The 13,773-nt window shown below is 48.2% G+C and overlaps 1 protein-coding gene across 1 annotated transcript in view; it reads left to right on the top strand.

The window, feature by feature from the left end:
• The first annotated feature begins 349 nt into the window (after positions 1 to 349).
• The window catches only part of Upb1 (beta-ureidopropionase 1), a 29,138-nt gene continuing 15,714 nt past the window's right edge, over positions 350 to 13,773 (top strand). Inside the window, exons 1-3 of the mRNA XM_075979977.1 lie at positions 350 to 503; positions 6,823 to 6,994; positions 9,241 to 9,328. Of these exons, the coding sequence (XP_075836092.1) occupies positions 400 to 503; positions 6,823 to 6,994; positions 9,241 to 9,328 (364 nt within the window). The 5' untranslated portion in view covers positions 350 to 399. The remainder of the gene's footprint in view (positions 504 to 6,822; positions 6,995 to 9,240; positions 9,329 to 13,773) is intronic.

Here is a 13,773-nt window from a genome sequence, read left to right as displayed (position 1 = left end):
CTATCATATACCTGGGGCAGGAGAGGGTGAGTTCCAGGGACGAGGGAGAGCAAGAGAGAAGAAAGAGAGAGGAGACAGCCAGGCTAGGGAAAGCTTCCAGGGAAAGCCTCCAGCTGTGACCCACACTGGTCCAGAAGGCAAGTCTGGCCAAGTCTGGCACTGGCCCCATGGTGAGCCAAGGGGGGCGGTTTCACTATGAAGATCCTGAGCACGGATTGGCTGCTGTCAGCAGAGGCGTGAGAAGAGTGCTGTCTGCTCATGGGCCCTCCTCCCCCCTGAGAATCCAATACACTGCAGTTGAAGAGCTGCCAGAAGTCCACGGTTGTCTCCTCCCAATCCTGGGGCCCATAGGCAGAACATTCTATTCCTGTGGGACACGAGAACCTGCAGCCTCTGGCCATGGCGGGACCTGAGTGGCAGTCCCTGGAGCAGTGCCTGGAAAAGCATCTGCCGCCTGATGATTTGGGCGAGGTGAAACGAATTCTCTATGGCAAGCAGACTAGGTCAGGGATCCAGAGGCTGAGTTTGGGGGTGGTACGGGGGTGGGATTGTAGCCACCATGTGTGGACTTGGGGAGGGCTTCTGGGCTGAGAATGGCTCTGTGGGGGCTGGGATGAGGAATCATGTAGGCTGGTAGAGGCCATAGACCGAACTGTGAGGAAAGAGCCCTTAGAGGGTGACCCTTACAAACCGCTTTACGGCCCCCCACTGCCACCGCCACCTGACACACACCTTGTGTAAAACAAAATAGGAAGAACGGGAATTTGTCTCTTCAAGCTTTCTCTGTAAGTTCCTAGCTCTGACCCGACTCCCAGCTTCCTCTCTGGGGTTCTGTCCAGCGCCTCCGACTAGGGTCCTCTGATCTCTCCTTCCTTCTGTGGCCTAGCATCTTGGAGGTGGAGGCCTGCTCAACCAAACTAGCTGAGAAGCTTCCGAACTGTCAAGCCAAGAGAATTGGCAGCACAACTTTTCCCACAATGGGCGATCTGGCAGTGGGTCCCCAGACTTCTATTTTAGAGTAGTGTGCTATTTGGCGTCTGGTAAAACGGAGCTGGACAAAGTACCCCCTCCTGGATGTTCTTTTCAATCTGTTTTTCTGGAGCAACCAGAAAGTTGTCTTTAAGAGGACTATGTCCTTGTCCTGGGCTTCAACCCTGTACCCTGTACGGGGTTTTCTCCGCTGTTAGAATGAAACGTAGACTCTGAACCTTGCTAAACCTCTTTCCACCCCATTGCTCACAGCAGAGTGTTCAATCCAGCCTGTTTGCTCCGCGACCTCTCCAAGGGCCCATGACCTTGTAGTAGGACCTTGATCAGCCAAAGAGAATTAATGAAATCAAGTGGTTCCCAGCAACTTTAGAGTCCCTGCAGGGAGGCCTCATCCACGAAATCTAACACAGCAAGTGTGTGGAAGAACAATGTCTTTGGCATTTGGGGGGAAAAAAAACTCCAACCCTTCCCCCCACCAAAGAACAACTCTCCATAAGCTATGAGGGGCTAGGTGACCCCCAAAATGCTCTACTTCCTATGGTGTTTGCAAGACCAGTCAGTCATGCGGATGGGTAGTGTAGTTCAGTGGCCTGCCAGGCGTATCAGAGCTGTCTTTCTACAGCCCCATAGAAAACCATACAACAGCAGGAAATTAGTCACATGAGAAGTACAGAATCCAGACTTCCAAAGAAGGCTTTTGTTGTTGTTATTATTGTTGTTGTTGTTGTTATTTTTAAACAAAACAAGGAGTATCCTACCCCAATTTCTAGGCATGGCCCAATTGCTTTGTTTTAAGGGTAAAGTGAGTAACCATGGAATTGGCACTGTTAGCATCAGAGGTAAATTTGAGGGGCATTATGAAGACAGACATGTCTCCCCCAGAGGTGACTGGTATACACCCTGGGTAGGGGAAGGCCAGGCCATGGACTACCAAGTGGAGGGATTGTATCAGCGTTTGGAGAACCACAGAGTAGGGTAAAATAGTAACGGAGGCTAAAATGCTAACCAGGGCCAGTCTGTGACTGCCAGGCCCTAACTCTGGGGCCTGACTCCCACTAACTGAGCAAGGCCCTTCTCTCATTTTCCATTCTTCCCTTGGGTTCTGTTTCCCTGACAGCCTTTTCGCACTTTATCTCTTAAGGTGTGAACGGGCATGCTCAGTTCTTGCGCTTGGGTGAGGTTTGGCTGTGAGCAGATTCCCACCTAAAGACAGAAAATTTTTCTATCTTTAAAATACGTAAAAACTCTTCCTACTTAAACCCTTGTTCGTTCTTCAGAGGCCGGTTTGTACCCGGCTACTTCCCTGCAACGCAGTATCTCCAGATTTGCTGCTGTGCCCAGTACACTGACAATGCTTATTAAATATTTGCCAAGTGAGAAAGCCTACACCAAACAGATGAGATCCTCAGAGAACAGAACCGAGGAGCGTTCACTAATCCCTTCAGCATTTGCCGCTCACTTATTTCTGCCTAGGACAATCAAGAGACGATTGGTTAGGGGCAGTTTCTGCCCTTGACGGAGTATTATTTGTTGTTTGTTTGTTTTTGGTGGCACTGAGACCCAAACTCTTGCATGCTAGGAAGTCCTGGAATGTGAAAGCTCAGAAACCCACGTTCTTGACTGTATCGAAGACTTCCCAGGAGACGTGAAACCTGAACGTTCAGAACGTCGCTTACAGAAATATTCAAGAACGACACGAAGGGCATCCGTGAGGTTCCAGGAATATCATATTGAGCAGAATGAAGCCTTGGCAGCCAAAGCAGGACTCTTTGGTCAGCCGTGATAGGGACCCCACTAGAAGACTACCAACAACTTTACCTGGTAGAATCCTCTGGGTGCAGTAGCAACGATGGTCAAGCATCTGTTGTGACTGCTTGGTGAATAGAAACTGCTGGAGAAACCAGACTCACTCTTTCCCAGAAGTCATCAAAACGGAATCTTACTCAGTGAAAATGGCAGGATGTGCCAGGCGGTGGTGGCGCACGCCTTTAATCCCAGCACTCGGGAGGCAGAGGCAGGCGGATCTCTGTGAGATTTTTCTCATGTGGTGCTAGGAATGGAATTTAGGAGGCTTGGCACATGCTAGATGTCTTAGCTTTCTTTCTATTGCTGTGATAAAAATAATGACCAAAAGCAACGGAGGGAGGAAAGGGTTTAATTCAGCCCATACCACACAGTCAATCCTGGAAGTCAGGACAGGAACTAAAGGCAGGAACATGGAGGGAGGAACTGAAGCAGAGGCCGTGGAGGGGAGCTGCTTACTGGCTTGCTCATCACAGCCTGCTCAGCCTGCTTTCTTTTAGAACCCATGAGTGGCACCACCCACAGTGAGCTGGGCCCTCCCACATCAATCATTAATTAAGAAATTACCCCCACAGATTTGCCTACAGGCTAATCTGATGGAGGCGCTCCATCAATAGAGATTTGCCTTTCCTAGATAATGTCTAGATTTTGCATCAAGATAATAAAAATCAGCCAGCACAATAAGTAGGGACCACCTAAGCTGTAGTCCTTTGCCATAGACACTTGATGCCTTCAGGAAGGATTATGAATATGAGATATTATGCTGGTGCAATACAGTGTCCTGCTTCATATTAACCGTTATGGTCTATTCTAATTTAAAACTGAAGCATTTACGGAAACCAGTAACACAGTTATTTATTATGGTCAAGTATGATGTTCTGTGCATAACTGTATATGCTGGGCTTTTTAAGACTGGCTCTACTGTGTGTGCTGATATCAGGATCATGACAAACCCAGTAATGTAATGTATAATAATGTCATAACAACTAAGATATCACAAGGTGATGGGACTTTTTCGGGTCCACTACATTCACAGGGAGCTGAAGTAATCCATGCAGTCCCTCACTGATAGAATAATTATGCCCGCGTGCCTCTGTGTTACCAAGAGAAACAGGCAAGATGAAGAGCCGAAAATGCAGAAGGCTGCCAGTACATCTGGCGTTTCTGAAGCTCTCTGGAAGGATGCACAAAGATTAAGAGCGCTGGCTGCCGTTGAGGTTTGGAACCAACACTTGGAGAAGACTTATTTTTCCTTTTCTACCCCCTGGGCTGCGCTCTGCCCCCTCCGCAAACATGTTTCCTCTGTGCCAAGGCTCTAGTTGAATAATTGAAAGAACGAACGGCGAAGAGCCAGCGCAGGAAGAGAGATGAAGTTCCCAATGAGAGACGTTGCTGAGAAAGCGGAAGCCTAGGGCCCTGAAGGCAGGTCTACCTCAGCCCTAGTAAGGAGAGAGGGACCCAGGAGTGTGGGTTGGAGCCAGAATGAGAACTAACAGGCCTTCTTCCTTGAAGTGGGGGTAAGGAGAGGGGAGTTGAGGCTCTTCATAGCAAGAGAGGCAGAGGAACGAAAAACAAAAAGCACAGAAGTGGTTCTCAACCTGTGGGTCGCGACCCCTTTGGGGTCACATATCAGATGTTTACATTGCGATTCATAACAGTAGCATGATTACAGTTATGAAGTAGCAACAAAATGACTTTATGGTTGGGGGTCACCACAATCATGAACTATATTAAAGGGTAGCCGCATTAGGAAGGTTGAGGACCACTAACTACAGGGACAGACAGCTGTGTGCAGCCTGAGACCCCCGAGTAAACTGAGGGTTTACTCATTTTCTGGGTTCCATTCCTTCACGGGCTATGGCTGATCAGAGCCCATCATAGTTTTCCTGAGCTTTGACATCATCGAGTGGGTGGCTCTTTCAGGAAAATATATTGCCTCATAGCACTGGAGACTCATTGGTAGGTGTAAAGTCTGGAGAGGGCCTGTTTCTGGATTTGTAAATGGTGACTGTTTGTTCTGTGGATGTGTGGTCAAGAAGCAAGCCATATTACCCTGGGCTTTAATGGCAGTGTTAATGCCATTTGTAGGGGATCTACTTTAATCGCCTCGTCGTATTCTAGGCCCTCCAAGAGGCTAGGCTTTCAGTATTTCAAATGACGGTAGGGACACGATTTCAGTTGTTCACAGTGTCCACACGGTGTCCCACAGACTCCTCCAAATCAAGCCCTTGCCCTTAGAGGCTTGAAATTCTTGAATGCAAGTGGAGGGTAGGAGGGTGGGGGTCTAGCTTTGAAGAGCAGGATGGAGGAGAGAGCCTCCAGATGGTAACCAGAAAAATTGAAGGGGTCATCAAGATGCAGAACCTGCCAAAAGGCAGCTGATCTGCAGGATGGAGCAGCCTGGCCTGCCCTCCCCTCAGGACCAAGGGGATAAGTGTCTGCAGGGAGGGAGCTGGGAATGACCCAGTGCAGTCTCAGGAAGACAGAGGTGGGGACAGCAATGGACTCACAGGGAACTCAGGACAGAAGGGGAGATTAGCACAGCAGGACAGTGGCGCTCAGAAGGCAGATGCTGAGGGGTGCGGTAGAGAGAGATGTCCACCCACAAGCTGGGCTTGCTGCACCTGCCATCTTCCTGGACCGAGACCACAGGACGCTCTGGAAGGGCAGCCTGGCCCCTGAGCCTTTGGGAAACCAGCATACACCCTGTGACACGGGTGTCCGCATGTCCTCAGCGTGTAGCTCCCTGGAAGCTGTGAGACTCTTTCCACCTTCCCAGGGTCTGAGACCCACAAGAGGGGCCCCTCCACCCGAGGTGGGAGGACTGAGGCAGTCACAGTGAGGGGAGGCCAGGTGTGGGCACCACAGCTATTTCTAACCTGCAGAGGAAAGGGAGCCTTGCCTGTTTGAAAAGCAGGCTGATTGTCAGGGGCGGAGCCCAGCTCACAGCTGTCAGGGAGAGCTCCTGGCAGGGGGTGGAGACAGGGGGCTTGGGCTGACAGGGCTGTGATTTTGAAAGAAATGTCTTTAAGAGAGCGGCTTCAAGTAGGAGAGAAATATTATTATTAGGTAACGCCTGTCAGGTTATTTTTTGATGTGTTCTTGGTATTTCATAATCGTTTTGCCTTTAGATGGTAAGGTCTTCCTGGCCCTGGGCCATGAACTGTGCCCTGGGGTTTTACCCCAGGCCTGGGCATGCAGCAGGCCCCAGGAGGTAGCTGCTGCCTGACCTGTGGTCTCTGTGGTAGAAGGGAAATAGTCCTCTAGCAGCTGATGATGAACCACAAATTTGGGTTAACATTTACACTTGCACCCCATCAAGCCAGCACCCACCCAGCACCTACCCATCACCCACCCAGCACCCACCACCCTTACCAGGCATGGAACTAGCTGAAGGAGTGTCAGAGAACAAGGCTCCAGGCTGACTTCCTGAAACTCAGCTTCCCGAGGGGCCAATGAGTGCAGGGCCTCTCTTTCCTTTAGCAGTTCCTGGCCTCCATCCAGCCTTCCTCCTGAGCCCCATCGCCCCTCTCTGGTAGCACAGATGGCCCAAATCCTAGGATCCACATAGCCCTCTGATCCTGGTTCAAACGCTTTTTTTTTTTTTTTTTTTGGAGCCAATTCCTTCCTATCTGGGTTGGCCGCTGGGGCTGTCGTCTTTGCCCTGATCCTCTGTAGTTCCAAACACCAGCCTGTTGATGGATAGCACTTCCTCCCTTTGCCAGGCCTCCTTCATGCTAGGTCCCCCAGTTCACATCAGGGTAGCAGTGTTCATTTCTATCCCAGCCTGACCGTTCCACAGGTCTCTTGGCCCTGTTGAAGGCTTTCCAAAAGAGACACTCCACAGCTCTTTATCTGAGAAGCAACTACAGAGAAGTGGTGGGGTGGGCCTGGGTTTTTGTCAGTGCTGGATCTGACTCAGGGCTTCACACATGCTAAGCCCACACTCTACATCTGATCCCCCAGGGGTAGGGGAGTAATATATCAGACACTTCAAAATCCTCTCTCTCTTCTCTCCTGCCTTTTCAGAAATCTTGATCTGCCCAGAAAAGCTTTAGAAACTGCCTCAGAAAGAAACTTTGAACTGAAGGGATACGCCTTCGGGGCAGCCAAGGAGCAGCAAAGATGCCCCCAGATCGTGCGTGTGGGGCTCGTTCAGAACAGGATCCCACTCCCCACATCTGCCCCTGTGGCGGAACAGGTGCGGTCTTTGTTTTAACAATGTACATATAACGGGGGCTCTGGCTCTGGCTTGTCCCATGGTACAGTCACTGGCGGGCTGTCCTGGGGTTCCATAGCTAGAGCACCGGAAGGACATCTGAGTCACCTCTCTCTGCCTTTTCTTCTTCCTTCCCGTCTTGCGCCTAGCTCTTCTCTTCTTGTTCTTCCTTCTCTCCTCCTCATCTCCATCACCCTTCGGCCACTTCTACCACCCCTGACCTGAAATTCCTTTCCCTTGCCAACTGGGAAAGTGCCCCTCTGGAGCTCGAGCTGGCTCCCCAGCATGCTTGCTTTCCCAAGGCCGCCTTTGCCTGGACACACTGACCAGTCATACCCGTGTCTTTTCCTGCTTGTCATAAAGCCAGGAGCTCACTATGCCTAGATGTCTGTTTACCCAAAGTCCCACAGGTTATGAAAGTATGGTAGACATTCCTTTATGGTTATGGCACTATTTTACAGTTCTCTAAAATATTGATGTGGTAATATTTTACAGTTCTCTAAAATATCATGTCACAGATGCCAGTGGTTTATTTATACAGCTTGTCATAGCTGTATCAAAAGAGAAGGTTTTGCTGGAACTTTGGCTTTGTCTATCATGGTAATCTCCAGACACTTTGATAATTCTTAAGTATTCTGCAGGAAACCTCAGGTCGTTTGAATTCCAGGATGTGTGTGTGTGTGTGTGTGTGTGTGTGTGTGTGTGTGTGTGTGTGCGCGCGCGTGCGCGTGTGTGCACACTTGCGTGTTGGTAGGTAGTGGAGAAATGGCCCAGGGACTCGGCCTACTAGCAATCACTATTGCACAGAGTTACATTCCCAGTTCTATTAAAAGATGACAGGGAGCCAAGCAGTGGTGGTGCACACCTTTAATCCCAGCACTTGGGAGGCAGAGGCAGGTGGATCTCTATGAGTTCAAGGCCAGCCTGGTCTACAGAGCAAGTTCCTAGACAGGCTCCAAAGCCTAAAGAGAAACCCTGTCTCAACAAAGGGGAAAAAAAGGAAAAGAAAAAGAAGAAGAAGAGGAGGAGGACAGGTACAAGTGGAGTAGCATAAGTCAGGGATGGAGCATTCTCTTGGTGTATGTGAGACTATAGGTTTGATCCCCAATATACACACACACCACACAGATACACACATACACACACACACCCACACACACACACACACACACACCACCACCACCACAGATACACACAAGATGTAATAATCCCCAGTTCACTTTTCTCCCTGGATTTGTTGTTTGTGAACACATTTGTCATCTAGCTTGTCAAGCTGTAGGGACAAGGACATTCTCAGCCCCACTGTACCTAGATGTAGACTTTGCATGTTGATGGTGCTGAGCCTGACTGGAGCTCACAGCCTCCTGGGAAGACTAAGAACACAGGAAAGAATCCTTCCCAGGATTTCCACCTGCCCCCCACCCCCAACCTTTTTTTTTTTTTGAGCAAACATACCTGACTGTCTTCTGGGAACCAGACATTATGCCAGGACACAAATGACAAGTATCTTTCCTTCCCCACCTCCCGCCCCCTCCCTCCAAGGGCCCTGCAGGGTCCTCTGAGTGACAAACAGCAGAAGAACCATAGTACCACAGTAGGGCCTGTACTGCCCACAGATAGCGGAGAGAGTTTGTCATGGGAAAGCTGAGAGGGTGAGGTGGGATAAGGATGGCATCCTCTGGAAGACTGGGGCGGCGGCACACTCCTGGCTCAGAACACATCCCAGCTGACTTAAGATTTAAATCAACTAAAAAGCCAGATCTTCCAGGATAGCGGGAGCAGCAGCGCGGTCCGGTGAAACCTTGATGCAGCTGGTCTAGAGTGTGGTGTGTGTGTGTGTGTGTAGGTGTCCCTGTACGTGGATACACCCCTGCTCTGTGTACTGGAAGTTACAGCCATACTCATTCACATTGTTCAGCAACACCATGAGAAAGATGCTGTTACTCCATCACAAGTAGGGTAAGGTGGGATGGGGATGATGGTATAGAGAGATGAAGGGCGGAGAGGGGCCGAGTCCGTATCTGGGGGAGCCTAGAGGTGCTTTCGTTCCATCTACCTTGCAGGTTTGGGTCTGATGAAAATAACAGACACTAAAACTCCCACCCCCTTCTTTCTTCTTCTCTGGGGGTCACATGGGGAGTTTTGCTGTTCTAGCTGCATCTGGGTAAATTCTTTTGCTTCAACAATAGTACTGGCCACATTCTAATCCTTGCCTTTTGACTTGCCAGGTCTCTGCTCTCCACAAACGTATAGAGGCTATTGTGGAGGTGGCTGCCATGTGTGGGGTCAATATCATTTGTTTCCAGGAAGCATGGAGTAAGTCTCTGTCATGATTTTTTTTTTCTCAACCACCTTTAAACCAATGTGCTTTTTATCTCAAGACTATCTGCTGCCTGAGGTTTGTGTTTTTTGTTTTTGATCTCCTTTTTTTTCCTTCTGTCTGTTTGGTGGTGGTGGCTTTTCTTTGATTGTTTTGTTTTGTTTTAAAGACAGCTTCTCTGTGTAGCCCTTGCTGCTCTGGAACTCATTCTGTAGACCAGACTGGCCTCGAACTCAGAGATCTGCCCACCTCTGCCTCCCGAGTGCTGAGATTTCAAGCATGTGCCAGGATGGCTGACCTAGACAATGTATTTAACACTACTAGAAACCAAGAAGCCACTGTCCCTTCCCTCCCTCTCTCATGGGTGGATCCAGGTAAAATCACCAGGTACCGACAGTGTCAGCCTTTTCCCTTTTAGCCCCAGAGAATCAAAGCTTGGCTCTGCAAGGCTAAGTACACCCTCCCTGACCGAGTGGCATCCACACCCTGCAACTTAGCTTTTGTGAATTCCTTCCAGCTAGTCTCCCTCACCTCCTGTGGCAGGCAGCTCAGGGCCCTCTTCTTTATGTAAAACAGAGTCCTCTGTTGTTTATAGTTTAGTTCTATGTACCTTTTCTTCATGCTATCTGTTATGTCTTAATTGTCAGAGAAATAAAATGAGTCTATAATCTGGTATCAAAAATAAAATTAAGTATTCTCCTGGACAATGCTTTCAACACTCAGTGGGTTCCGGGGGAATTTCCTCTGGTTTCTGTAGCTACTTCTTAATTTTCAGCTTTTCAAACATTTATATGTGATGTGTATATACACGCACACACATGCACGCACGTATATGCATCACGCAGAGGTCAGAGGACAACCTGCAGGGCTCGCTCTCTCCCTCCAGCATGTGGGACCTGGAGGTTGAACCCAGGCGGTCAGGCAAGCTCCTTTGTCCACCGAGACATCTCTCCAGTCCCCTGATTTTTCAGTTTGCATCATCTGTGCGCCCTTTACCGTGATGCACACAGCCGCCCTCCACACGTGTGCGCACACCTTCCCGTGCTCGCCCCATTCCGTCTCGGCCAAGCCATTTTGTCCTGATTCACTTTGCTTCCCCTAAAATTTGCCTTGTGTTCTACATCTAAGTCATGTCTTACACCTTTTCTATCAGTTTCTAAATCCCTTGAACCTTTTTTAAGAAACATTAAGCAGTCTATCAATTCCATGCCAGAGAGAATCCACGGGCTTCGGATGGCTTCCGTCTGAATTAGTTGCCCCCTCTGCTGGCCACTCAGAGACAGCGCGCAGCTCTGCCTTAACTGTGAAGGAGTAACCCTTTCCCTTCTGTTTACTTCAACCGACAGCAAGGCTCCCTGAGGAGAGCTTTTGAGATAAGCCTCTTGATTCCTGCGCGCGTGAACTCTGTGTCTTCACAACTTGCCTGGTTTAAATCGATCTCAAATTCTGGGTTAGAAATTCGTTACCAAATAAAAAGAAAAAAGAAGGAAAAAAAAACCGAACAAACACACACAAAAAAGAAATTCGTTACCTTCACACGTTGGGATCCCTTGCTCCATTGGCCTCTAGCACCTTGTGCTTGTGGGCGGGCTCAAAGGTGCTTAGATTTAGGAGCCATTCGTTGTCTTTGGTTTGCTTACTTTTCTCTGGCAGGTTGTAGGTCTTTTGGTTTTGCTAATACTGCTAGTTTGTGAGGGTTTTCCTTTGTGTGTGTGTGTGCCCTTTGCAACCTATTGTTCTACATGTTTGGGGGCGTCTCTCAGTATAGATCCTGGGGTCTTTCTATGTTTTCTTGCATTCTCTTATTCCTTGCCAATAATAATAATCTTAGAGGTTTAGTTTTTGTTTTTGTTTGTTTGTTTTTTGAGACAGGGTCTCTCTACATAGCCCTGGCTATCCTGAAAATATGTAGGCCAGGTTGACTCCAGACTCACAGAGACCCATTGCCTCTGCCTCCCCAGTGATGGCATTGAAGGCAGGCACTGCCATTGCCTCTGCCTCCCCAGCGATGGCATTGAAGGCAGGCACCGCCATTGCCTCTGCCTCTGCCTCCCCGCTACACCAGCTATTTTAGAGTTTCAAAATTAATTTTATTCTAGAATCAGGCTATAGAGGAAGGGTTCAGATGAGCTGAGCAGGAAGTTTGACTTCATAAACATAAAGCAGAAACAAAGAAGGGAGAAAGGACCGGCCATGTCATGGCCACTTTCCTTGTTAATTGGGGACAAGGAGACAGTACCTAAGTGGGTAGCACCGGGATCCTTCCAAGTACTTCTTTTGGTGAGGGTGGAAGCAGAGAGCATGATACTGAAACTGGTCTTTTGGGGAAATTGGCTGTCATCTCTTTCCAAAATAAAGAGATAAACAACTGAGTTGCTATTTGGTGCCGTGAGCTTTAGTGTATGTGATGCTATTTTGAGTTTTAGTCTGAGCTGATGGGCCTAGACTGAAACAGCGTCTCCTTAAAATCTTCACTTAGCATGTCTCTGCCCCCTCCTTATCCTTGCTACCTGATAAACTCCATTTGGGTCTGTCTCTAGCCTAGTTCCAGAATTTTCTCCTTTTTCTTCTACTTTGTTCCTTTACTTTTCAAACTGGACGTTTTATATTTCTGCTTGCCCCACCTTCTCTTCTCTGATGTAGACTCGCCCTAGGGTGCTTACTAAGAACCACATGACGGAGTCAGTATGTGCTGTCTTGGGATCTCCTCTACCAAAGAAAGGCATCCATTACTTTTAAATTTATTCCCCAGGCGAGCTCATAGAAGGGCAGAAAACAGCACATTCTTTGCTAAGATATCCCAGGTATGCTCCCTGGCCCCGTTGTTAATATTTTTCTCCTCTAAAGCCCCTTGAGCTGGATCTTCCAAGTCCATGTTGCTCTCAACCCCAGTCCCAAAAGCCGTCCACATAAAAACAGCATCCGTAATAGCAATAGCCCACTCTCGGGGCTGCAGTCAGACTTTCTTTTCCACCACCAACCCCAAACAATGACATGGAGACTTATTACTCATTATGAAAGCTTGGCCTTAGCTTAAGCTTTTTTTCCAAAGAGTGCTTAAAATTAACCCATATTTTTAACCTATGTTCTATCATGTGGTTCAGTTTCCTCTCAAAATTCACTTACCAAGATTCCTCCTCTCTCTCTCTCTCTCTCTCTCTCTCTCTCTCTCTCTCTCTCTCTCTCTCTCTCTCTCTCTCTCTCTCTCTGAAGATCCACCTATCCTCTCCTGCCTAGCCATTGGCCATTCAGCTCATTATTAAACCTGCTATAATTTCTGCATGGAAGGGGCCTTGGCAGCAGGTGGGTCCAAACCTCGCCAGTTTGAGAGCCAGTGGTGAGGGACAAACATGCCATGCAGAGAGAGCTTAGGTGAGGAGCTTATTGAGAGAAGGGGAAAGGGTAAGGAAGTGAGAAAGAGAGACAGAGACAAAGACCTCTTCAGGAGAAGAGCAGGAGTGGGTGAAGCTTCCTCTCTCTCTCTCTCTCTCTCTCTCTCCTCTCTCTCCTTCCTATGTGTGGGTGAGATCAGAAATGTGACCTCCCAGCTTGCTTGCTTACCTGCTGTCGTACCTCCCCCACCATCATGGGATTTCCCTCTAGAACTGTAAACCAAAATCAACTCTCCTATAAGTTGTTTTTGGTTATGATATTTTTATCACAGCAATAACAAGGTAGCTAGTACACCTTCCAATACCATAAACTATCTCATTCTCTTTGCTTTTTTTGATACAGGATTTCTCTATGTAGCCCAGGTTGGCCTCAAACTCAGGACAATCCTGCCTTACCCTCTGAGTCCTGGGGTTCTGGGTAGGTAGCACTCTGTCTGGTATAATCAATGTGTTTTGCTCTAGGCCAGCAGTTCTTAAGAACAAAGTAATGTCTCAGTCATGTTAGGTCTGAGAATGTGAAACCTTTCACTCTCTAGTTCAAAAACCTGACTGGGATTTTGTAACCCCTGCTTCCTTTAATTTCCATTCAATATCTTCTCTTTGGCAATTTTATTTGTATCAGGATATTTATGTATACAGGAAAAGAAGTCATTCAAAGGGAAACAGAAATCTGGAACCCGTAGCAACTTGAAATGAAATCAGCATGGGAAATGCTGTTCTCTGGGGACGCTTAAGTCACTTCTTATGTTCTGGAAGCTGAGAATTAATGGTCATTAGGGAATATTTTTGTTATTAGCAGTTCTTCTTGCTGGCTTCCTTAAAATAGTTCTCTTGTCTGGACTGAAAGGACTTCAGAGAATCTTGATTCTGGAACCAAGGTTTCCTGGACTCTGTTGACAACATCTTTTGCCTGCTGTGTATCTGGGTGGTTGACAGTGCTTTTGGTAGCAAGCTTGCTCAGTGTGGCTTTGGGATCAGGCTTACTGAGATGGGGAGACATGTGAAGTTGTGGCATCTCTTTCTTTGATATGAAGGGGAAAGGATCACAC

This window comes from Microtus pennsylvanicus, chromosome 7 (assembly GCF_037038515.1).
Source record: "Microtus pennsylvanicus isolate mMicPen1 chromosome 7, mMicPen1.hap1, whole genome shotgun sequence".
In the NCBI taxonomy this organism is placed as follows: Eukaryota; Metazoa; Chordata; class Mammalia; order Rodentia; family Cricetidae; genus Microtus; species Microtus pennsylvanicus.
The sequence above is the reverse complement of the archived record's forward strand: the minus strand, read 5'-3'. Positions and strand labels throughout refer to the sequence as shown.